This window comes from Sarcophilus harrisii, chromosome 1, assembly GCF_902635505.1.
Source record: "Sarcophilus harrisii chromosome 1, mSarHar1.11, whole genome shotgun sequence".
NCBI lineage: Eukaryota > Metazoa > Chordata > Mammalia > Dasyuromorphia > Dasyuridae > Sarcophilus > Sarcophilus harrisii.
Window position 1 is genome coordinate 52757206 of NC_045426.1, and position 25272 is coordinate 52782477.

General features: G+C 38.8%; 1 protein-coding gene across 5 annotated transcripts in view; it reads left to right on the top strand.

Moving 5' to 3' along the window:
* Window positions 1–25272, top strand: part of PPARG (peroxisome proliferator activated receptor gamma) — a 162656-nt gene that overhangs the window by 126504 nt on the left and 10880 nt on the right. For 4 of the 5 annotated variants that reach the window (XM_023498195.2, XM_031955345.1, XM_023498194.2 and 1 more), the window contains one exon: window positions 15863–16313. In XM_023498195.2, the coding sequence (XP_023353963.1) occupies window positions 15863–16313 (451 nt within the window). Of the gene's footprint in view, window positions 1–4246; window positions 4896–15862; window positions 16314–25272 lie in introns of those variants that run through there. The other variant, XM_023498197.2, reaches the window with a different exon arrangement.

The window sequence follows — 25272 nt, forward strand, 5'->3', positions numbered from 1 at the left end:
GTTGTTTTTCATTCACCAGAAAGACTCACTTTCTTGTTAACTTGATAACCCAGTATGGAACACCTTTAATGAGCAAGAAGTAATGGTGATTAAGTGAGATTCTGCAAAAGGCAGGGCTGCTTCCTGGGAATAACAAGTAGCAGCGGCATTCAGTTCAGCAAAATATGCTAAGCACATCCTAGCATAGCAAAAATGCAATTTTTCTTCCTGTAGGATTGTACTCCATAATGTTAGAGAGTCTCAGTATCTGATTGGAAAGCAAAGAATGGCTAAGGCAGAGTTAAAATCCAACCCGCTCCTGGAGAGGTATCCTCATGTTGTGCATGTTCAGAGTGGTAAATATCATTGGAGGATCCCCACCCAAAATGGACACTTTAGGGTGACTCTTCTGAAGCCATTTATTTTTAATCATGAGCTCCCAACAGACCAAGGCGTTTGTAGCTTAGATGGGGCAATGTGGTCTAGTGGAGGAAAGGGAAAGGGAAGCAGGGCTGGAACTAGAGAAAGGAAGCCTTGGATTTGACTCCTGGCCAGATACCATTTCTATGCTACGTGACCCTGAGCAAGTCTTAATGTCTCTGCACCTCAGTTTTATCATCTACCAAATGGGATTATAATAGCACTTAACCTTAAAAGATTGTTTAGAGTCTTAAACAAAAATCTATGCAAAGCACACTATAAAGGAGAATTATCATTAATTCACCTTAGTGGGTAATATAAGATTTTTTTTCAGTACATCTCTTTGGGCTACTCATGAAAATAAGTGCCCAACAGGCATAGTTCCTTGAGCCTAATTAGATCTAGAACCTAGAACTTGGAACCATGGAGATACCATGGTGTAATAGATAGTGGACTATATTTGGTTTGGATCTGCCACTGATAAGCTTTGTGAACTTAAACTCTCTAGGTTACAGTTTATTCGGTAGCAAAATATGGGTATTGGACTATCAGATGGTGTACTTTAAAACTCCTTTTAGGAATAGATCCTGAAACCCTATGGACTGGATGGACCCTTTTTATATTGTTCAATAATTTTAGTCATGTCTAACTACCCAGGTCCCATTTGGGGTTTTCTGGCAGAGATATCAGAATGGTTTCCCATTTACAAATAAGGAAACTGAGGCACACAGGGTTAACTGATTGGCCCAGGGTCACACAGCTAGTAAGTGTCTGAAGCTGAATTTTAACTGAGATCTTGATTCCAGACTCTGTACTTTATCCACTGTTCTAGCTAACTGACCCTAAGGAAAAACTTTAAGACATCATATAGTCCAAGCCCCTCATTTTACAGATGGGGAAATTGAGGCTCATATAAGTGATGTGTTATAGACATATGACTTAGCTCAAACCAGAAGTCATCTTCAAGGGAAAAGTAACTTGTAATTATAGGGTCATTTTGCCAAAAGATAAAAATCATGGTGGGTTGACCAAACTGAATATGTAAATGGGTCAGTGTTGGTTTGCTCTGTAGAGAGAGGAGAATAAGTGTGAGACCAAAACCCGTGATTCACTTGTGTTTGGTTTTTTCCTGACACAGTCCGAGCCTGAGTCAAACTTAAGCTCCGGAAACATCACATTTATACGTCTGGTCCATTGGGATAGATGTCTCCAATGTGTTTGGATTTGGGGTTGTTATTGTTGAGATGTAGCTTCTAGAGTAAGGCTGGCTAATGACAGAACCTCCAGGGAGGTCTGTGTAGCCATAGCAGGAGCAGAAATGCTTGTGGGTATTCATTGAACTCACCTAGAAAAACACCATGATGATCTTATTGAAAATGGACAGATTCTGCCTCCCTAGGGTCTAGAAACAAGCTAAGAAGATGTGTTTTAAAAGAGAATTAGACATTGGGAAATTGTCCTGTTGATTCCTTATGGAAAAGCAGGATTTATCCAGTGCTAGTGTTCCTAGAAATATGCATCAAAGGAAGTAAGACCAAGAAGCAGTTCCTTCTAGTGCTTCCTTGACCTCACTGAGTAACCCAGGATGTAGATATATTGAGCTAGACAAGCTCCAGATTTCAGCCTAGACATGACAAGAAGATTGTCTATCTATATAGAATTAACCGAGGTACAGCCATCTCACTGACTTCAGCTTCTTTCACGATGGATGCCTTTTTCCTTAGCAGCAGTGATGGGTACTGGCTGGAAGAAATGTTGGTTTTCCACAGTGTCAGTAGTAAAGTTGGACTGGCACAACTAATCCATGTGAAATAGTGGATTTATATTATAATTAAATCAAGTGGTCAGTTGTTTAACCAAAAATATAGTTTTGTTAAAGGAGATATACCGTTAAAAAAAAAAAGATACAGAAATACATATTTGGGAGTTCTACTGTCTATCCATCATAGGAGGAAAAAGGCAATATCTTTATTTTATATTTTGGAAAGGGTGACTAACCAAGTATTGACTGCTTCCCAGGCTGAACTCAAAATAAATGTAATTCAAGTTCCAAAAATCATTATTAAGAAAAAAAAAAAGCTGATATTTTCTGGTCTCTGGCCAGATAAGAGAAAGGTACACAGGAAGGATATAATAGAATTAGGACTTAGAGATGTGAGCTGACCAAATGTTTTACACATCTTTTCTTTCTCCTTATTCCATCCTTAATGTTTATCCCCACATCCCTTTGTCTTTTTTCTTCTGCTTTCTCTCACCATATAAGACATCTAGAAGGGTCACTTGAAAGACACTAGGTAGACCCCATATTGAAAATTCTTTCACTCAAGACCTGTCATAAGGCCTGAAATTCCATCATTAGAGATCTTGCAGCTCTAGAAGGGTTTTCCTATGAAATGTAGATGTAATTTTACTCCCTTAGATGAAGTTATTATGATAGCAAGAAGGTTAAAGGTGAAAGACGAGAAATAGATTGAAGTATACTCAATGGGAATTAGAAAAGCCCAAAAGAAAACGCCATCTACTTTCTAGAGTTGACTGGGGCCAGGCTGGCTTCCAGAAGCCCTCACCTTTTCCACTCCTCCCATTCCAGACCTACTAGCTCCATCTATAATCAGAAAGAATCTGGGAGCTTCTGGGAGAATGACAAGTATAAAAGGGGTGAGAGAAACACTAGCAAATATAGCATGATAGAGAGGTCAGAGTTATATGCTTGGAGTTGTAGGAAGAGCTGAGTTTGAAAGAAACTTACTCAGTAAGAAAGTTTCTTACCCTAGTCACATACTAGTTATATGACCCTACATCAGTTACTTATACAATCACAGTATTTACATAGCACTTAAAACCAAGCACTTTGCAAATATCTCATTTTTTCTTCATAAGCAACCCCAAGAGGGAGGTGTTATTATTATCATCCCCATTTTACAGATAAGGAAACAGAGACAAACAGGTTAAATGACTTGCCAGGGATCACACTACAATTAAGAGTCTGAGGAAGGATTTGAAGTCAGGTCTTCTTGATTCCAGGTCCAGTGCTTCCTCTGCTGCTCTAGATGATGTCTCTTCCTTGAATCTTGGTTTTCTCCTGTAAAAGTTTGAGTAATAGAAATTTTGGACTTATTTTACAGAGTTATCATGAGGATAAGATGAAATAATGTCTATAAAGTGCTTTCCAAATTTTGAAGAACTAAATGCATGCCATTTCTTATTATTTTTGAATTATTTATTATTCTTCCTATCATTATTATTATTACTACTCAGGCATCTAGCATTTCAGTTAATACAACTAGTTGCTCCCCAGCTCTCTTAGACATTTCTGAGGGTGATATAGACCAGGCTCATATCATTTCATTTTTAAAACTGACTCTGGGATAAATCCTTTGGCAATAAACCACTGCAGACAATTTGAGATATTAACAGCTCATTGTAAGCTTCTCTTTTGATGGCAAGAATTGAAAACTATTGACTAGTCCCTTGAAAACTCCAGGACCCAAGCGGAGGAGCCTTGCCTCTGCAGACCAAACTCCCATCAGGAGTGCCCTGGGGAGGGGAGAGCTCGCAAGAGTCGGGGTCATGGAAGCAGGAGGGAGGTGACCCGAAACTAAAAGAGCTTTATTCCCCAGACGGCCAAGGCTGAAGTAAAGCTGTTTGGTTTCTTGCTTTCTCAATATCCTGCAAAATCACATTAGACAGCAGGAGAATGAAGTAGTTGCAGAGGGAGGAATATGGGAGAGGAAAAACCAGAAAGTCATTTCCAAAAAGACTAGCAGTTCATTCTTTATTGACACAATCATGTTGTTCTTTTAGTTGAGTCTATCTCCAGGGTGTTTTTCTGTTATCTTTTGGCCAGGACTTATGGAAGTAGAGATCGCTGCCTGGAGAGGAAACAATTTGCAGAAGTCGGGGCTCCTTGGAGGGTGGAGATCACAAAGTGGTTATAGCTGGTGTGGTGGAGCTTTTGGAATCCCACTACACGCCCTGTTGGGACTGAGATCATTACTGCTGCTCAGGCCAGGAGGAGAGAAGCCTGCTCCCATAACCCAGAGCGCCCCAGGAGGAGGGAGGGAAATTAACGTGACTTTCTCAGAGGGGCCATTGGAAAAATTTACATTACTGCTCGCTTTCCCATTTGTGGTCATGACCCCTCTTAAGAGATCCTGTTGATAATAGCCCTATCAGTCCTGGACTTTTTTTTCCCCCTTTCTGTTATGAGGAGATCTAATTAGTCACAGAGATTGTAAGAGCATACAGCTGAATTGGGAATCATAGTAGGCTTCGTATCACAGCTTTGCTTTTCACAACCTGTATAGATTTGGACATATTCCCTTCTCTCTGTGGGCCTCAGTTTCCCCATTTGTAAAATAAGATAATGTTCCACGTGATACTTTCATCTCTGAAGCTATGATGAGATCCTATGATCAATGGAGTCTTTCTCTAGGTCCTCAAATCCAACCTTCACTGTATAAATCAAATTAAAACAAGGGAAACGAATGCCTCATCAGGATTAACCTAAATAATGCAGGCTTAGAATTAAAATTTGAACACAGTTCCTCTGACTTTATCCAGTATTCTTTGCGTGATATCAGGCTGTTTCCCAGCTTATGCAATCAAGTGTTCATATAAATGTACCTATTATTTAACTGGGATGCAAAATTACACTGAATTCCTGATCTGTACCATGCGCATGTACATTTTCTGGGTTCCTGACCCTGAGCAAATTTGAGAAATGGGCAAGATTTGTTTTTTTAGCATTTTCACTGCAGCGTACAAAGCAACTCCAGCCAGTCCTGCATGGGCCAGCATCCAAAGCTGGCCCTGGACCACCTAGGTTACATTCCTGCTCACACTTCTGCCCTGACTCCCTTCTTCATCCTCTACCCCCAATCCAAACTGCCGAGTCTTATGTCATGAGAGTATTGGAATGAATAAAAATATATTGGGATATACTTATGTCATTGTGTATAGGAAATAACATTGGACTTAGTGTTAAAGCCCTGCTATGTGGTCATCCAGTTTTTCCTTGAGTTCCTACTCTACGCGGCAGTATCCCCTCCCCTTAGTCCTTTTGTTGTATCACTTCCCAGATCTGGAGTTCTTAACATGAGGTTCATGAACTTAGAAGTGTACATGAGTGCACATACATATGTATTATGTATTTTTTGATAACTACATCTGAATATGATTGATTTCTTTTGTAATCCTATTTATTTCATTTTATTCACTTAAAAACATATATTCTGAGGAGAATTCCACTCGTTTCAATTGACTGCCTAATGTTGTAAAGCACTGACTTTCCCTCAATCTAAATGATCCAGAATGATATGATAATTACCTAATCTAATAAATAAGGAATATGATAAATAAATAAATCTGATAAAATACCTTTTAGGTAACAAGGAAATTATCTTCATGTTAAGATTGGCATTTTGAATAAAATGTTCCCACTTCTGATGTCTAAGTGAGAATTTTGCTAATGTAAATTTTAAGCAGAGAACAGAGAAAGTGAGAGCTAATCTGCAGTGTTCCAGCCAGGACAGATGGTTAGGAGGAGGCCGTCCTTCAGCATCTTATTTCAAGTACACAGAGATAATGGTCATCCATGAAGGCAAGTCAAGTTTCCTCCAATAGCTTGACCCATGAGCAGAGGTCTCCCTGAACTCTGGCGGTTGAGGGAGCTAGTAGAACTTTGGTGCTCTGTTCTATGAATGGCAAGTTGATAACCAGCTGGACTTTGGAAGTGCCTCATGTTTGACTATTACCCTGGAGTGATATTCACATAAGGTGTATCACTGTCACATGATTCCATGTTTGTAGATGAAAACAAATAAGAGGGCAGCTTTCAAAAAAAACCATTCTCAGCACCTTCGTTTGTCATAAAACAATAAATAAATAGGCAAACCCTTGGGCTCTGCCTGCCAACTTTTCATGCCATATCTAAGAGATGGCGGCTGTGCTCTATCTACAAATAGTGAGTAAAACTTTTTATACTATTTGTACTATTTTGGACTTTGAGCCCCAGAGCATTACACTGTTTACTATGGGCACATTGGAAGTTTTGCTCTTTCTTTTTAATGGAAGGGACTATTGTCACCAGGAAAGTGGCTGGTTCTAATTAGGATCAGAAATAGAAAACTACCAAGAGGTTGGTTTTATGACTTGAAGTTTACCATTTTCCTTGGGGATAGAAATGTAAATTGGGGAGCAGGGTAGAAATCTAAGGCTTTTTCTACTTGTGGGTTATGAAATCATGGATTTAGAGATGGAAAAGGGCTCTAAAGGTCATCTGATTCAGTCCCTTTCTTCTACAGATAAGAAAACTGAGGGTAAGGTGGGGGTAATAGGGATGAGAGGAAATTCACCCCTTCTGATCGAAATGATGTCATCAGTGGGGTCTTAAAATCCTAAAATAGCAACCAGGAGAAACTGAAAACAAAAAAAATCAAAAGTGGAACTGTGATAGCAGCACAGAAAACTTAATCTGCTAGAGTCATTAGTCCATGCAAATATGGTTATTTCTGTATATTTCAAATATTTCTTATTGCAAGGCTTATTGTTATTATTTGGCTACTGTGTGGAGGATGCATCAGTGAAGGGAGATAGTGAAAGCAAAGGAAACTAATTAAAATTCTGTTTGAGTAGTGCAAGGGAGAGGAGTTGAGGGCCTGACTTAGTAATAAAATGGTTGGAAAGACAGATAGGAGAGATGTGGTAAAGGTACAATTGACAGTCTTGGCAGAACTTTTTTGAGAGCCCTGTTTTAACATTTACACATCTTAAAATAAAAAAAAGATAATGCACTATATATAGCTAATTAGCAGGCTGCTTGGATCGTTTGTTTTTGCTCAATTGATGGGCCAATATTAGTGTTTATGCCAGCTGAGTGATAGTCAACTGGCATAGATGATTTTAAGAGTTGTGGTTATGTTCTAACTTATTGGAAGGCGGGTAATTGGACCTATTAAATTTTTTGTTTATTTGTCTCTATTTATTTAAGTCTCTAAAGGAGCCAGGAAAAAAAAAGTTGAGATTTGATAGGCATTCATGTTTACCTCTGTCTAATACAGGACTAACCTGGCAGCTGGAGTACCTAACGGTTCCTAGTTCAAAGGCACCACTCCTAGAGCCCCAGGGCATGAGAACCTCAAATAAATAAGCCTGACCCCAGGATAGTCCTTGACTAAGTGACAGGAGACCAGAATTCTAAATTTGTATCTGTTTCTGTCTTGTGAATTTGAGCAAGTTCCCTTCTTTGTCTGGACACGGTTTCCTTTTCTGTAAAAATGAGTGGGAAGAGGTAATAGACAGCTTAACAGAGTGGACAGAATTGGTCTCAGAGTCAGGAAGACTTGGATTCAAATTCTACCTCTGACACTTCCTAGCTTTGTGACCCTAAGTAAGTAACCTAACTTCTCAACTATCTCAAACTGAGTTGCAAAAAAGGTGCATACCTGCATTGGTCAAAGGAGATCCCTGTCAGTGAAATCCCAGTTTTAATTTTTATTTTTAAAATAAAGGACTTAAGAGAGGCAGTGTGGTATGATGGAAAGAACCCTAAATTTAGAGTCATCAGACTCCAAAGATTCTGGTCCTAGCTCTGACATTTTCTACCTCAGTTTCTTCATCTATAAAATGAGTGGCTTAGAAAAAGTGACCTCTGCTGTCACTTCCCCAAATCCCTGATACTTCTATGTTCCTAGAACTCGATATCCTCTCTATCCAGGATCATAAACAAGGGATGGAGGAGATATTGGGGTCAGATCCCAACAAAGGGAAAGAGCCAAGCCAGAATGTTGGGGGCTTTAGTGATTGCCCTTTTTAGTGATAGTTCAGGAGTGATTTAGTAAATGGAAAACACAACACAAGAGCCATGTAAACAGAAAGATGAAGAAAAACAACTAGCAAGACATTTTTAGATACTATATTAGGCTATATTATAATATGTGACAGGAAGCCAGGCTTAACTATACTTGGTGATCCAGGTAGCAAGAATTTTGCTATCTTCCCAAAGGGTGATTTGTTGGAGGATCAGGCTGGCCTTCTAGAGTCGGTCTCAAAGATATAAGATATAGAAATGTTGGGGGTTTTTTCCTTTATGATCCTGTATAGATCTTTCATCCATAAATTTATCTGAATCATTTTAAGGTATTTTTATTTTCTACTTATATCACCTTTTGAGGTAATGAATGAGTACCATAGGTTTAATGTCCACTGGGTAAAACAATACCTCCTTCTCTTTGTCTTGCACTTACTTTACACTTACTTGCACAAGCTTTAAGTAGCATCTCCAAGTGTTAGAATACCAAGATTTGGCAAACAGTCTGGGTATGTATTTCCCATCACCTTCTTTCTTACAAAGTCCTTCCAGTTCTCACTCAATGACCCTATGATCCTACAACTTTGACTGTTTCGGCCTTCATCTTCCCAGATTTTTTGATTTATTCTCATTCAGCATCTAGCATCCTTACTCTTCCCACCCCCACCTCAATTCTTCAATGATTTTATTAACCTCCTGTTCCTTTAAGCCTTTCTTGGAAGCTGGTGATCACAACTGGGCACAGAATTCCCAGATGTCCAGCTGTACCATAGTCTATACAAGGAAAAGATAATGTGTTCTGGTTGGTTTCCTGTAAATTTCCTGATGATGCCCAGAATTTTATTGGCTGCAGCTGTAAATTGGGATGATATTTCAGGGAACAGTTTTTAGTGATTTCCCATTTCCCTTTCCTAGGCCATAACTGTGATTTTGAATCCCACAATGCTCAGAATATAGCTCAGAATATTTTCTTCCAAACATATTCTTTTGCATTTGCCTCAAGGTGATCTGCTCTTATACAGCCTCATGAGGCTTTCCAACATTATTAGCTCATGAGAGGCACTCAGTCAGTTACTGACTGATCTTTTCTGCCGTCTTTTCCCAAAGGTGTGTCATTTCATTATCCAGAAAAAGTTTAGTCATCGACAGACTGAGACTTCCTTCTCACAAATCATTCAGAAAACTCTTAGATGCTGAGAAGGTCCCCGTAGGTTTACATACTGACATCGAGACAAACATCCCTTTATTCCCGCCCTTCACTCCTGTCTTTTAGCTGTAACCTTGTCTTCTCAAAGTACCTAATGCCAGTGCTGACTCGTTTTTCTTAATAGCACATGCTCGCTGTAGGATATTTGTGAAAATTCAGAACAATCACCCCTATCTAATCCAAAGGCAAATTTCTCCCACCTAGAACTCTAGTAGGTTAGTTAGCTATTGTTTTCCCCTTATAGAAACCACATTACCTTTCTTACAGTGGGTTATGCTTAATTTAAAGGAGTAGATTTTTTGTTGTTGTTTTCTCAACATTTTCTCTTTTCTGTGACTGTAAATCTAGTTTTATACTAGGACGGAAACATTCACGTAACCATGTTTCCCATCGCAGTCAAGGCCAGATGTGCATCTGCCAGTTTGATGCAGTACCTTCATTTATATTGTTAGCATCAAATTCTGAACATCAAATCTTGAAGACTAAATGTAGAGAGGAGAGGATTCTTTCTAGCCTAATAATGCTGCCAATAATATTGTATCCAGATCAAGAATGGTATTAATGATACATTTCTTTTAAATATAAAGAGATTAGTAAAGGACATTTTTTTTTGAATTATTATGTGCAAGATAAAACTAACTCCAGCACTCAAGGGGCTTACAATCTAGTTGAAACAATATAACCACAAACAAATAGAATAATACAGTATTGGTGCCCTAAGAAAGATACAAAGTATTTTAGTAGTTCCCAGGAAGGAGAGCTCTTATGGTGGAATATAATTAAGAGGACATAGAGGAAATAACACTTGAAGTTTGACTTATAGAATGAAGAGTATTTTTGCAGACAGTAATATGGTAGATCGGAAATTCTAGGTGACGCAGGAGATGTTGACTATCCCGGTGGGACTAGAACATAAAACATATTAAGGGGAACCAAGTAGAAGAAAAGTTTGAAAAAGCTGGTATAGGATAAATCATGAAGGGCCTTGAATGCCATATCTCAATTCTTTATGGTTCAAAAAAAATGCATACAATAAGTCAGAAAAGTTTAGTGTGCTTTATCAGGAAAAACTTGGCACAGGGGTGCAATATTAATTCAGTGATTCAAGATGATTTCCACAGGCCAAATTCCACTCTGTTATAAGAGATCAGCTCTCACTAACAGCAAATGGACCGCTATCTTTTCAATAAGTCTAAAGATAAGCAGCAAATTCCAGCATTATTGCTTTGTGTAAAAGTGATGAATAGTTTAACTGTTGACAATCCAAGGATTAGGAGTCATTAATTACTCATTATTACTTATACAGCCTAGTGGTCCCTAAATGGCAGATTTCCCTAGAAGGCAAATTCTCCAGGAGGAAGGGATTGTGTATATACATTGTCAACATAACAATCACAATGTCCACCCAGGGGCCAAAAAGGCCTTGGCCTGTAAGTATTTCCAGAGTACAATGAAAATATCAGCCAAGATAAGAGTTGTGACTCAATGGAATAAGGAATCCATGGTCAAGTGGGCCCCATGTGCCATTCATTTGCATGTAAATACCCAACATTCTCTTCCAGCTCAGTACCATTAGAGCAGAGTTGGCACCTAAAATGCTGAAGGGGGAAAAACTGGAACAACTTGGTACGGTGTGGGGGGGTGCTAGATTCTTTTCTTTGTCCTTGAGAGTTTATTGCCAGGAAATCCTGACCATCATTGATTGCCAAGGGGTTAAAGACACATTGTTGTTAAATAGGGAGAAAGAATTAGCAGGATTTTTGTGCCCAGAGTGTAACTATCACAATCTCAAAAACAGGAACCAAGAGCTCTGGTTGGAGGGGAGGGGGAAGAGCAGAGTCACAGGGGTGAGTTATTAGGGCACAGTTCCAGATAAACGACTTCCATTGAGGAGAAAGCACTTTGTACATATCCTCGAGACTGAGGAGCTGGGCCATTGGACAGAAGCATGTCCAAAAAGTCGAGCCCAAAGTTCCATATGTCTTGTTTGCCTTATGGGAATGAGTGGTGATTTTGCAATCGTATTACATACAGCACAACAGTATCTCAGAAGTTTTCTGTGGCAATCTATTCTGATTGACTCAAAGTGCATGTAAATAGCATTTGTATTTTAGCCAGAATCTTCGGGGTCTTCCCCTCACAGATTGGATTTTTTGTTTTGTTTTGTTTTTCCTGATTGGGTAAAAGAAGCCATTCTTTGCCTCATTTCTTACCTAGCCTAATCAATAAAGGGGCATTGCCTCCATCAAACTGAGACCTGTTAAAGATCTTAACTGAAAAAGGCCAGTCTCCCCCTGCATCCAGTCGTCCTGACCTATATCTGGCCACTGGACCCAGATGGCTCCAGAGGAGAAAGTAAGGCAGGTGACTTTGCCCAGCTCTCCCTCCCTTAAATCCAATTCACTTGCATGTCATGGCATCTCTTCCCTGATGTCATGATCCACATGGAGAATGAAGGACAAATAACAGTGACAATTCTAGAGGTACAAAAGAGAGCTGACATTACACCATTCAAATATCCCATAAACTGCATGTGAGGAGGGGCCACACTTTAGCTTCTATCAAAGCATCACCAGCCATCCATTGCACAACTGATCATTGAGAAGTACTTCCATGAGACAGCTAGGACAAAAAAAAAAAAATTGCTTATATGCTTCTTGGGTTTTACAAGTATAAAATACTTTCTCCTCAGCAGCTCAATGAGATAGACAAGGCAAATGTTACTCTACCCATTTAACAGATGAGCAAGCAGAAACCCAGAGAGGAAACATGACTTAGGACAGAGAGTTAAGAAGTAGAAGCAAAACTAGAATCCAGGCTTATGACTCTGAGTTCAGTTCTTCTTCCATTCCACCAAACTGCCTTTCGAAATACAGTTTTATTTTGGGACCAGACCTATGATTTCATTGGTATAGAGAACTCCTAGTGAAGAAATCCTCTCTAGCCATGCAGATCCACAACTGGGGGGCATTGGGGAGTTGCCTGGGAGTCCTGAGAGTTTTAAGTGACTCTCCCAGGCTCACACAGCCAGAATGCATGACGGGGGGGGGGGGGGGGGGGGGGGGGATTGCTGAATCCAGGTCTTCCTGAGCAGGACCCTGCAGACTAAAGTCTTCTGCAGTATTATCTCTAAAGCAGTTGCCACCAACTTGATCCCAATTTCACATCAGAATTTGCCAGAGTTCCCAGCAGAGAAGGAATGCAGCTGAAATGACATCCCTTTCCCTTCTCTGTCCCCGCAGACTTTGATGCTTCTCAGAAAATAATAGTCTGATCCAATACAACAAACATTTACTAAGAGATATGCAAAGTTTAGATAGGAAATGATCCTTGCCCTCCAAGAGCTGACAGTGTAGTAGAGGGAAAAGCTATAAGGGCCAGTAATACATGCTGAGTGCATGAATGAATTTGTTGTTTTTGTTGTTCTAAGCAAAGTCTAAGAGTTATTCTTGATTTCACAGAAATGTACATTTAAGAACACATGATGACATGGTGTAGTGTAAGGCAGTGGAGTGCTTAGTATGGTACCTGGCCCGTAGAAAATCAATACATGTTTATTGATTGATTATTGATTGGGTTGAGTGACAAGTGCATTGGTATGTGGAATCAGAACACCTGTGCTTGAATCTCAGCTCTCTCACCAATGACTTGTATACCTTTGGGTTAGTCACTGATGAGAGGGTTGGGCTAGATGGTCTCTGAGGTGCCTTCCAGCTCCAAAACTTATTTCCCCCAGGATCTTGAGAAGACGCAATTGGTATTGATCCGAGACAGTCCATCTCTTGGCATTCTCTTCTTCCCATAGTAATATCATTTCTAAAGGCAGAAGTCTGAACACCAACTTCCCTCCTGAAGTCACAGAAGCAGCCTGAAAAATGGAAATTGCAGATAGAACATTGCCTCCATCTTAGCAGCCCAGGAGCAAGCATTGTTGTTGGAGGCAGGCTTACTGCCCTCCCGGGGTTTCTTTTTCCTGCCGAAGGCTGAGATAGACAGAGCTAACGTGAGCTGTGCTGGGACCCATTAATTCACTCTTGGCCTTTTAAGCTGTTTGCTTAGGGCTGTTAACAGTGTCCCTAACCTAAACTGCTTGTTAGAGAAAGTTCACAATTTTTGAGTGATTCTGCTAAATAGAGTTGGACTTATTTGGATTGTCAAGATCCAATAAAATACAAAAATGCCAGTACCATTTCTCCCAATTATAACCAACTGCTCTGGAGTCTGTAAGATTCAGCTTTCTGAGCCCAAATCTGGCTTCAGACACTCACTAGCTGTGTGACCCTAGGCGAGTGACTTAAGCCTGTTTGCCTCAGTTTCCTCCTCTGTAAAATGAGCTAGAGAAGGAAATGACCAACCACTCCATTATTTTTGCCAAGAAGTTCCCAAGTGGGTTCATGGAGAATTGGATGAGACTAAAACAACTGAGTAACAACAAATAACTGACTTAAGGCTTTGGCTGATAGAGCTGGAAGAGGTCAGAGGATAATAGGATTTAGAGGTGGATAAAAATTTAAAAATCTTCCACTTCAATTTCCCCCATTTTACATAGAAGTAAACTAAGATTTTATTTTTTTTAGCATACAAACACTATTTCATACCTTGCCACATATTTCTGTTTCCATTTTACAAGATATCAAATAGACAGAATTGGTGTAAACATGAAGGAAATAGAATGTGCAATGAGTAATCATTAAACTAAGATTTCAAAAGTCATCCTGATCCCCATTCAGTAGAAAATCCTAAAGTCTCTTTTGGTATTAGCGCCAAACCAACTGACACCATCACGAACCCAACTTCACAGGAGAATTTGCCAAGGTGTCCAGCAAGGTGGGAACTCACCTGAGGTGACTTTCCTTTCCCTGGTTTGTATGCACAGACTCCAGTGAGCGTACTGCCTGCGGCTCCAGGGATGTTACTCTTGGCATCCTGACCTCCCCTTCACCATTCATGCTCTTAGCCATCAATTAGAAACCTAGAGCTAAAAGGGATTTTAGAGACAATCTAGTCTTTCACTTTACATGCAGGGAAACTGAGGTTCTTAGAGATTACAGGATCATAGATTTCCATCTGGACAGAACTTAGAGGGCATCTATCCAAAATCCTCACTTTATGGATGAGAAACGAAAGCCTGAGATGTTAACTGACTTTATCCAAGATCACACAAGTACCAAGTGACAGAACTATAACTCCAACTCAGGTCCTCTGGCTCCAAAGCTTCTGACTCTTTCTATTATAGAATCTTGGATGGCAACTCAGGTCACCTGATTTCCAGTTCCCGTGTTCTTTCTTTGCACTCTACCAGATCCCTGGCCATATCTGCATGATGCTGTAATAAGCGAAGAAAAGCCAATTATTTTTCAAATACAACTTGCTTTTCCCAAGTAGTCTGCTGCAGCCCCACATAAATGATGCATGTATTTTACTCGATAATTTGTCCCTTAAGGATTCACATTTCTAAGATAAATTCAGATCTTTTTTTTTTTTTTTCTTTTTTGGCCACTTCATTTTTTTTGCAGTTCTTACCCAGAGGTCTTACATCTGTTCTTTCCGAAACTGATTGCTTCCAGAGTGTTTAAAAAAAAAAAATAGACATTTTCTTGGCGTTGGTTTTTCCAATCTGTTTTCTGACTGATTTATTATCATTTAGTATATTTCATATGCAAACTTTGAAACCTTTGAGATTTCAGATTTAATCTCAAGTTACAAAGTGGATCTTTTCAGGTTCAGAGGAGGTTTTCTTGCCCAAGTTGATCCAAGGGTGATCATGTTTTCAGTGAAAGAAAGCTAAAAGTTTGTTCTGCATAACAGAACAACTAGAGGTAAGCAGTTGGTTTGGTACCAGTAAGACCAACATCAAGTTGTTGTGCCATGGGTTGAGATCTAGGGTCACAGAGTCAAGGTCTACTTGTGACATTTACTCACTCCATAACCCTGGGCAAATTACTTAACATTTCAATTTTCTAAAAAAACTCTCCAAGGCTATGTTACTGAGGATGTGTTGATGTGCATGTTCCTTAATGACAGGGACTGACTCAATTTTTTATCTGTTTCCCAGCACCTAGAACAGTGATTGGCACACAGTGGGCACTTAATGAATGGTTGATTGATTAAAGCAATTTCCACATGAGCATTCCCTAGATCCTAGAAATCTGAATTCTAAATTCTCTTCTTATGTCCTGAAAACATGAAAGACTGTCACTAAAAATCAACCAGCCACAACTGAATGGTATCAGTAAAAAAGACTGAAATCAATTAAGCATGGTTAATTTCAGTAGATTATTTAAATAAGAGGCAAGATAAGAGAAATCTCTTCAAGTGTGTCCAGCTTTGAAGATTTCTGTAAGGGAGGCAGATTTATGTGGAAAAAAAAAGTTTTATGGATTTTGATGCTATAATCTAATTAATTAGGTTAACCCCGTCCCTCTTCTCCCCCTTTGTGTTTTCAGCCATTTGTTATTTATGACATGAACTCCTTAATGATGGGAGAAGACAAGATTAAGTTTAAGCACATCACACCCCTGCAGGAACAAAGCAAAGAAGTAGCCATCCGCATTTTCCAGGGGTGTCAGTTCCGTTCTGTGGAAGCCGTCCAGGAGATCACCGAATACGCCAAGAACATTCCGGGTTTCGTCAACCTTGACTTGAATGACCAAGTGACCCTCTTGAAGTATGGTGTCCATGAGATCATCTACACCATGCTGGCCTCCTTGATGAATAAAGATGGGGTTCTCATATCCGAGGGCCAAGGATTCATGACGAGGGAATTTCTGAAGAGCCTGAGAAAACCCTTTGGTGATTTTATGGAGCCCAAGTTTGAGTTTGCTGTAAAGTTCAATGCACTGGAATTAGATGATAGCGACCTAGCAATATTTATAGCTGTCATCATCCTCAGTGGAGGTAAGCTTCCCTTATGACTTGGAGGGTGGCTCAAGGGGAAAAAGGGTAAATCAATGGTAGACATTCCTTTTCGGTCTTGATGGGCTTACCCCTTTATCACCCCATACTTGCAGGGGTCTTCGATTATAAAATACCAGTGGTGTGATTGCAAGTACAGAACAAATTCATGATTATAGGCCAGAGCATGTGAGGAAAACAACAAAGCTTCTCCTCCTCCAGCTTTATTTCATTTTAATAATAATGGACTTCATTTCCTAAAGGGGGTGGCGCTGATGACCCCCTCATCTAGAAGGGCAAGTCTTTCCTTGTTTTCCCAGTCTCCGGATGAATTACCCTGCCATATCCACACCCTGGCTTGCTTAGTACCCTTATGCCACACCCAAAACTTTTTTCAAGTGCACTTTTAAGAGAGACAGCTGGCAGGGTTACTGCACAGAAAAACAGGCTGGTTTGTTTAAGGTTCAAAATCATGTGCTCCCTCCCGTTAGACCCTCGATCCAAATGAAATGACCAATTTTTAGATCTGACGAGAATCTTGCTCACTTCTCTAATCCAACTGCCCCCACTGAAAAACAAAGAAAAACAAAATCCTTATAGTAACAAATATGCATATCTCCCATCTTTCTTTAAAGATGTTTTTATGGGTAAATTTGCTGTTTAGTAAACTGAAGGTTTTAGGTGGATTTTCTATAGGCTAACCTTAAGCTCCCTTCTATATAAGGACATCAGTACCCTGGGAGTCAAGAGAATTGAATAGTAGAAATGAAAGACCTAGCTTGTTGACGAAACAGGCGGCCTAATGCTTGAGCTAATGACTTGAGTTTTGAATGACTTCCCAGGTGTTAGCTGCACCTGGGACTATCTCCACAGCATGGACAGTGTGCAGTAAAGCCTTGCATATTCTTAGGAAAGAGGCCCTGTACAGAGAGTTAGCGTCGAGTCCCATTCTTCCTTGTCCTTCTAAAAACAGAATTCCTCTGGAATCCAGAGGATTCTATCAGAACAGAACATAATCCCCTACAGCCTATTGGCATCTCATAGTGGTTTAATTAGAATCTAACAGTTAACTTTTGGAGGCACAAATCTCATTAAAGTTACTCTGTCAGGTTGAAATTAATTTAAAACTAACGTTCTGGGATTGGGTTTCATTTACCAAAAATATATACTGGAGGATATCAGCATGTTTTATTGGTCTCCCCGAAGCCACTTCAAATAAGTTCAGTTCCTTTCAGATGGCTTTGTTCAAAGTATTAAAGCAATCTTTAGCCCCTGAGAATTTTAATTAAATCCGTAAAGAAGAATCTGAACCCAATTTATTGTAGTTCAGAGTGAGAAAGTATAGCCCTTTGACAAAAAACAATCAATTTTATAAGGCACATTGTCTGATATTTAGGGAAAGTGAACAGCTGGGACATGAGCCAATCGAAGCTTTCTGCTTCCTAATTCAGTGGGGGAGGGGTGGGAGGATGACCAGGGCTGCTGCAGCTCTGATTCTCAGCTTTGTGAACTTGGGCAGTGTTATTTTATATGATTGGATGCATGATGAGAATGAGTAATCCTGCATCTATGGTTCCAAAAGTGGAGTCATCAATAAAAGGGTTGTGAATGTACCTTGCTGCATTTCTCGTCAGTGAGTCGGTTTTAAAAAGTGATTTATAGTCCTTTTTAATTCATTAATTATGGTTTTAGATAACTATCACTAAATACCATTGTAGAAGAATGGACTCACTAAACTTTAATTTTTCACCTATGAGAGTAGTTCCAAAACTAGCAACCATCTAGATACTAAAATGTGACTTTTATCTTACCTCACAAAAGCAAACTTTATGATTAGTCTAACACAATAACAAGTCACATATAAGTAGCACTGATAAAGGTTACAAAATCACTTTTTTCACTAAAACTACCTTATGAGTTAGATAATAGAAATATTTATTATTCCCATTTAATACTTGAGGTACCTGAGTTTCAGATTGTGATCTGCTCTTGGTTAATAATGGTGTTTATAGAATACTTTAAGGTATGCAGGCACTTTACAAATATCTCATTTGATCCTCACAATCACCCTGGGAGGTAGGTGGTATTATTATTATTTCCATTTTATTAGATAAGGAAACTGAGGCTGACAGAGGTTAAAGTGAATTTGCCCTGAGTCATACAGCAAATCTATATCTAAGATATATCTATATATCTAAAGCTGGATTTAAACTCATATTCTATCCACTGTATCATCAGGGTAAGATTCTGGAATTCATCCAGTCATTTTAACCTCATGATCAGTGCTTTCAATGTAACCAGGAGTGTTCAAATCTGGATTTCCCAATGGCTTTCTAAGAGTTTTGTCCCCTGAGTTCTAGGTACATCTAGGCAGACTGCTTCTCTTAGCATGAAATAAACATGGAAAGAATAGGGTATGGGACAGCTAGTTGGAGCAGTAGATAAAACATCAGCCCTAATGTCAGGAGGACCTGAGTTCAAATCTCAGACACTTAATATTTCCTAGCTGTGTGATCACTTATCCCCAGTTGCCTCAGCAAGAGAGAGAAACAGAGGAAAAGAAAAGAAAAAAGAAAGAAAGAATAGGGCATGGTGAATAAGCTGTAAAACTGGACATTAGATTTCTCAGCTCCCAACAGAAATTGTTTTATTTTGGGGAATAGTTAGATTCTCAAGAGTTTCTCAGCATAGTACCATGATTATTTCCAGTTTACAAAAACTTATTGATCTCAAGACTGAGTCAAAGATTTGTATTTACTCCATAATGGGCCTTGGAAAAGTTTTTTTAGACCCTAAAGTAAACCACATGACCTATTCCTAGTTTCCCTTGAACCTATTTGCTCCAAATAGCCATGGAACCCCAAGGGTCCTCTAGAATCCAGTTTCTTAAACTATGGTTTGTAACCCATACACAGGGATCAGCAAATAATGGTTTATTATCTAGTAAATAGTGGATTTATATACCTTAGGTCATGTAAAAATTTCTTGGGCAAAAAGGGGTCATGAGTAGAAAAAGTTTAAGACCCTGTACTCTAGAGAGCCAGGCCTACTGTCGTGTGTGTGTGTGTGTATGTGTGTGTGTGCACATTTGTATGTGCACTTGTGGATTATTGTGGTTCTCAACCACATTTTCACCATCTTTGCAGACCTTGAAGTGCTATATAAATACCAGCCATAACTATTAGTTGGGTGCAGGAGTTAATACTGAGGTAATGTGGCATAGTAGATTAATCTACACAATTACAAGATTACACAACAGTTGTCATCTCGATTTTCAGTTAGCTGCTATCATGCTATCCGAGCAACTAAGTGAACTCACCTTAAAAACCCAGTAAAGAAAAAGGCAGCTTGGGAAAATGGCTAGAGAACTTGTTTGGAATTAAGTTGCCTGGGACAAATTATTTAATCTCTCTCTGCTCCAAAACAGTTGTCTAATCTAGGAGTTCTTAACCATGTTTGTATCATGCAATCCTGTGTAAGTCCATTAAAGTCCACAAACTGCTTCTCTGAACAGTGTTCTTAAATGCATAAAATGAAATACATTGGATTATAAAGAAAACTAGCTGTATTAAAATGCAGACATTACCCTAGTAAGAACAACAAATTCATGAACTCTAAGTTAAGAATCTTTGTTCTAAGACTAAGTTGCAAAAGAAGTGTCATTCTGCATTAGTCAAGGGAATTTCCTCACTGGGAGGTCCTTTACCCAAGAAACTAAAACACAAATACAGCAACAGAAAAATCACATGTAATTTCTTTTCTACTCAGTTGCAACTGTCCAGATCAACACTGAAGGATACTGTCAGCTATACAGCTGTTTTCCTTGGAAACATATAAGGCTTTCATATAGCACAATCAAATATTTGGGCACTTGGTGAAATGTTTCTCTTTTCATACATTTGGCTAAAACAGACTGACTGGTGAGCGTATATACTATTGGTTCAACTGGACATCAAGTTCATCATTCGGTCTTTTAGTTTGCAGAAGGAGGTGTGGGGTGTGAGGGGGAATGCATGCCTGTAGAAAAGCCTCTCTTCCCATCATCATCAGACTTCATATTGCCTGACAATTTTGCCCTCTTTAGTTTCCCCTTCCTCAGTGATTTCAGAAAGAAAAAAATTTGGTAGAGATCCAACTGACCTCATTCTGTTAGGTGACATTGCAAAAATGGGGAGGCCCCTTGGGGAAATGAATGACAGGTTAGGGGTTTTTTGGATGTTACATATCTGATTTGACCTAACTTGATATTTAGCAAGGTGAAGGAATAGGGAGGAGGAAGAGAAAAAAGAGGAAATAGTGATGTATCAGTTAGATTACTTATTCAACATTCTGTCTCCTGAGAACTGATGACATCCTCAGATAAGGGAGTTTGGTTTATTTCCCTTAAAGCATCTACATATTCTCAGTCAGTTTTTCTAAAACCAGGTTTGCTAAAAAAGATGACTCAGTTCCTCCCAAGATTTGTTCTTAGGTCATTTATCCTATCTTCCATTTTGTACAAAAAATGAGCTAATTAAAAAGTCATCCAAGTGACAGCTAAAGTGCGAGGGTTTAAAAGGTCTAGGGTCAACCAAAATCTCTTATAGGCCATGTTTAGGCCTGGAACTTGATTTCTTCCTATATTTTAACCCATCATCCCAAACTCTAGGGTAATCCAAGAATTGTGTTTGTATATTTACTCATTACTTAATAACACCATATCTCTCAATGCATTTATTAAATGCTTACTGCATTCTGAGTACTGTGGTAAGAAGATATAAAGAGATACAAAGAAAGATTAAAAACAAGCAGCCCCTGCTCTCAAAAAGCATTCTAACAGGGGAGAGAACATGTCAATATCTCATTTATTTAATAAACTGGCAAAACTTCCTTTTCCAATAATAAATATTTATATAGCTCTGTGTGTATATACATTCCCATCAAATCTCTTAATCACCTAAGATTTTAAAAATATTACCAAATACAAGTTGTTGAGCATAGTTTATTAACAATAATAGTATCTAGCATTTACAAAATAATGAAATCAATACCAAAATAAAGACATTGATAATTATTTATCATCACAACCACAGTCACCTCAAAGCCTTACTTTAATAGCAAATAACTTCATTCCTGAGGGCAGTTTCACATCATTTAATTCCTTCTAGATAACAAATAAAGTCTCTTCATGAAATTAATATTAAATGAGTTCCCTCAAGAAATAAGGCCTCTTCATTGTCTTCCTTTCAATCTTCTCCAGATTCTCTCAAGTCATCACTCTTAATAGTTTGTCTCCAAACATGACTTTTTACAAAGTTTTTCTCATATCATGTTATTATAAAATGAGTTAATACAATTCTACACGAAAGACACTAATTTTCCCCTTTCTGTGTTTTACATAGTTTATCTCATAGAACCTCATAGTCAAAATGAGACTTACATGGAGGCAAAAAACTCAACAAGAAAAAGCACTTAACAGAATGATAGTTACAACTGTAAACCCAAACTTTTCTTTCCATAACATTCCATTTGGCTCTTAAATACACAGTAACAGTGTCTGTAACCTCTATAAGAAAGCCAAATGGAGCATGTGTTACCATAAAAAATAGTAATAATAAAGAGCAGGTTTTTTTTTTAATTTTGTAGTTGAACTTTCTAAAAGTATCACCATATTTGTTAGATGATGATGATGATGATGATGTTTAGTGTTTATGTTGTGCTTTAAGGTTTGCAGAATACTTCACAATTGTCTCATTTGACCTTCACAACAACCCTGGGATGTTTGCTATTATTCTCCTCATTTTGTAGTTCAAGAATTGGGGACTGATGTTAAGTGACTTTCCCAGAGTCACATGGCTAGCCAATCAGGGTCCTTAAAGAAGGATTTAAATTCAGGTCTTCCTGACTCCCAACTCTAGCTCACTAGCCCCTAGCTATTTCCATATATAGTACATGGACCATGACAAAAAATGTGAATTGTGTTCTTCATAGCTATTCCTTGCATTAGGCAGGACAGGAAATCTCATTATCAAGATGAAGAAACAAGTGCAAAGCAGTTAAGTCATCTGTTCAAAGTTTCATACTGGCAGAGTCTAGTGTAGAATCCACTGCTCTAGACCCCTAATCTAATGCTCTTTTCATTGACTATCCTTCTAATGGAAGCTCCTTGAGCATGGCTAGAACTGCCTTTTGTATTGACAACTCTAGCACCTAGGACAGTACCTGGCACATGCATAGTAGTCACTAAATAAATGTATATTTAGTATTGACTAAAGAAATAAATGAGTGACCAAATGGGATGGAGGTGGGGAGTAAAGAAGCACTGATTAAGCAGAGGGCTACGTACTAAAAACTGGAGGGTACAAAAACCAAATCATTTACTTTTTTCCTCTATCCTTCGTGGTAAGCCCATCTCCACCACTTATAGGATAGTGAAGAGCATTGATGCTGCAGCCAGATGATCTGAGTTTGAATTTCTAGCTGCCATTTAATTACAGCCCTGGGATTCTTCACAAGTAAAATAGAAAGCTGGGCTAGCTACCTTCTAAAGTTTCTTTTTAACCTCTAAAGTTCCTTCTAGCCCTTAATCATATGGTCTCACGAACATAGACATTCATAGACTGTGTTGGCATACTGTTGATGATAAAAAGATGTTGTTGATAATAATTGTGACCTATATTTCCCTTCATGGTCTAAACTCTACAAGTTTAATAGATCCAGAGTAGCAAGATGCTTAATAGCCCAAAAGTATTGAGTAGAAACTTTTAAATCAAGCTTTCCTTCCGCTTCCTCCTTCCCCCCTCCTACAGTGCCATTGACAAGGGAGGGTATGTGTGTCCAGCACTCTGAAATGACCTCCAGCACCAGCATTCTCATGGCTGGCATCATATCTTTGCCTCAACAAGGCCACAAGTCCTCCCAAAATGTGCCCAAAGATGGAAGCCAAGTGGCTGTGTTTTTTCCTTCTGCTTCAGCAAAGCTGACAAGCCCTGAGCCATGATATTGGAAACACTGCTCCCTTGAGTCCTGGCGCTTATACTTCATGGCAAAAAAAAGCAGGTGAGGCTGCCAGTTGGATGGAGCCGACACCAAGAAAAGGTCCTCTCTGTGAATTCAGAACAGTTTGGAGGCCAGCAAAGCTCTTCCCTAATTCCCAAGTCATAGGGGTGGGAAATTCTCTATTTTTTTTAATTTTTGCAATTTATTTTGTGAGGCAAAATGCCTGTCATCATCCTAACAACAGGGAGAAACTGAAAAAAATTAACTGCTGCGGTAACAAATGGGAAGTAATATGACCTTCCCAGGTACCTATTCAACCTAGAGCTGGGTTATACAGAGTCCTGTGAGCCAACTGGTTAATTCTCCATCAGTCTTAGCAGCCCTTTTTTAAAATCACTAACATTACACCTTCTGAGTAGGGCAGTTATGTACATTTGTACAGTGTACTGGGACCAAGTGGAATGAATGTTCTCTTATTCACCTACAAGTTTCTTTGTATATGGTATCACTATCCCATGACAATTAAGCAGCACAGGCTCATGTGTGTTCCCACAGGTGCAATGTCCTCATTTTCCTGGGGCAGTTAGATGATGGTACAATAAAATAGAGCACAAGCCCTGGAGTCAGGAGGGCTTAAATTCAAATCCAGCCTTAGATACTTAACATTTACTAGCTGTATGACTTAACCCCAACTGCCTCCTCAACTAAGTATTGAACCCCAATGAATTCCATCAAGATGCAAAGATATACTGTATCACTGGAAATATTCTCTCTCTTACAATCAGACCTACCTGGTTTTCATCCTGTCTTAGAAAAACTTAAAGGGAAAGGCTCAGTTATGGCTTTCCATCCTATAGCCCTTTCCTAAGAAACTGTTTACCTGAAAAAACAAAACCCTTTGATTATTGCCTGAGATCAGATATCTATTTGATCACAAATTTTGAGAAAACCTACTACAGTGATAGGATCAGTAAGTGAGAGACCAAGCATTGCTTCATATCTTTTTTTATAGTTTATTAGTGTTGTTGCATTTCAAATTCAACAAACATTTATTTTTTTTATTAAAGCTTTTTATTTTCAAAACATATGCATGGACAATTTTTCAACATTGATCCTTGCAAAACCTTGTGTTCCAATTTTCCCTTCTACTTCCTCCTCCAGACAGCAAGTAATCCAATATATATTAAACGTGGTAAAAATATATGTTAAATCCAATATATGCATATATATTTATACAATTATCTTGCTGTACAAGAAAAATCAGATCAAAAAGGAAAAAAAATGAAAAAGAAAAGAAAATGCAAGCAAACAACAAAAAGAGTGAAGATGCTATGTTGTGATCCACCCTCGGTTTCCACAGTCTTCTCTCTGGGTATAGATTCAACAAACATTTATTAACAAAAACTTTCATGATCCATGTGTTCTCCAGTTTTCCCAAAAAAGAGAATGTCTGAGAGTAGGTCACCACTCTAGCTCAAGAACCTTTAATGGCTCTCTATTAAAAACTACCACAGTCTGGTTGCAGCTACCTTTCCAGGCTCATTGGACCTCACTGCCTGTCACAAACTATATTGTAAACCTAACTTGTAGTTCCCAGTTCACTATATAACATTTTATCTCTCGCCTCTTTTTGCCTTCCCTCCATGGCTGAAATTCTCTCTCCTCACCTGTACTTCTTGAAATATCTAACCTCCTTTAAAGCTAAGCTTACTTGATCCCTCCTACATAAGACCTATCCCTTCTAATTACAGTGTTCTCTTCCCCATTAAAAAAATACTATTTGCTTTTTTTACTTTATACATTTTTATTTATGTATGTGCATATATGCTTCCCACCCCCAAGTAACAATGAATGTAAGCTTCTTGAGAGCAGTGAATGTTTCTTTACAACTGTCTGGAAGAGTGCATGGTACATGGTAGCTGCTTAACAAATGTTTATTGAATGAATGAATGAAGTGTGTATCTCCAACCCTGGTTGTGCAACT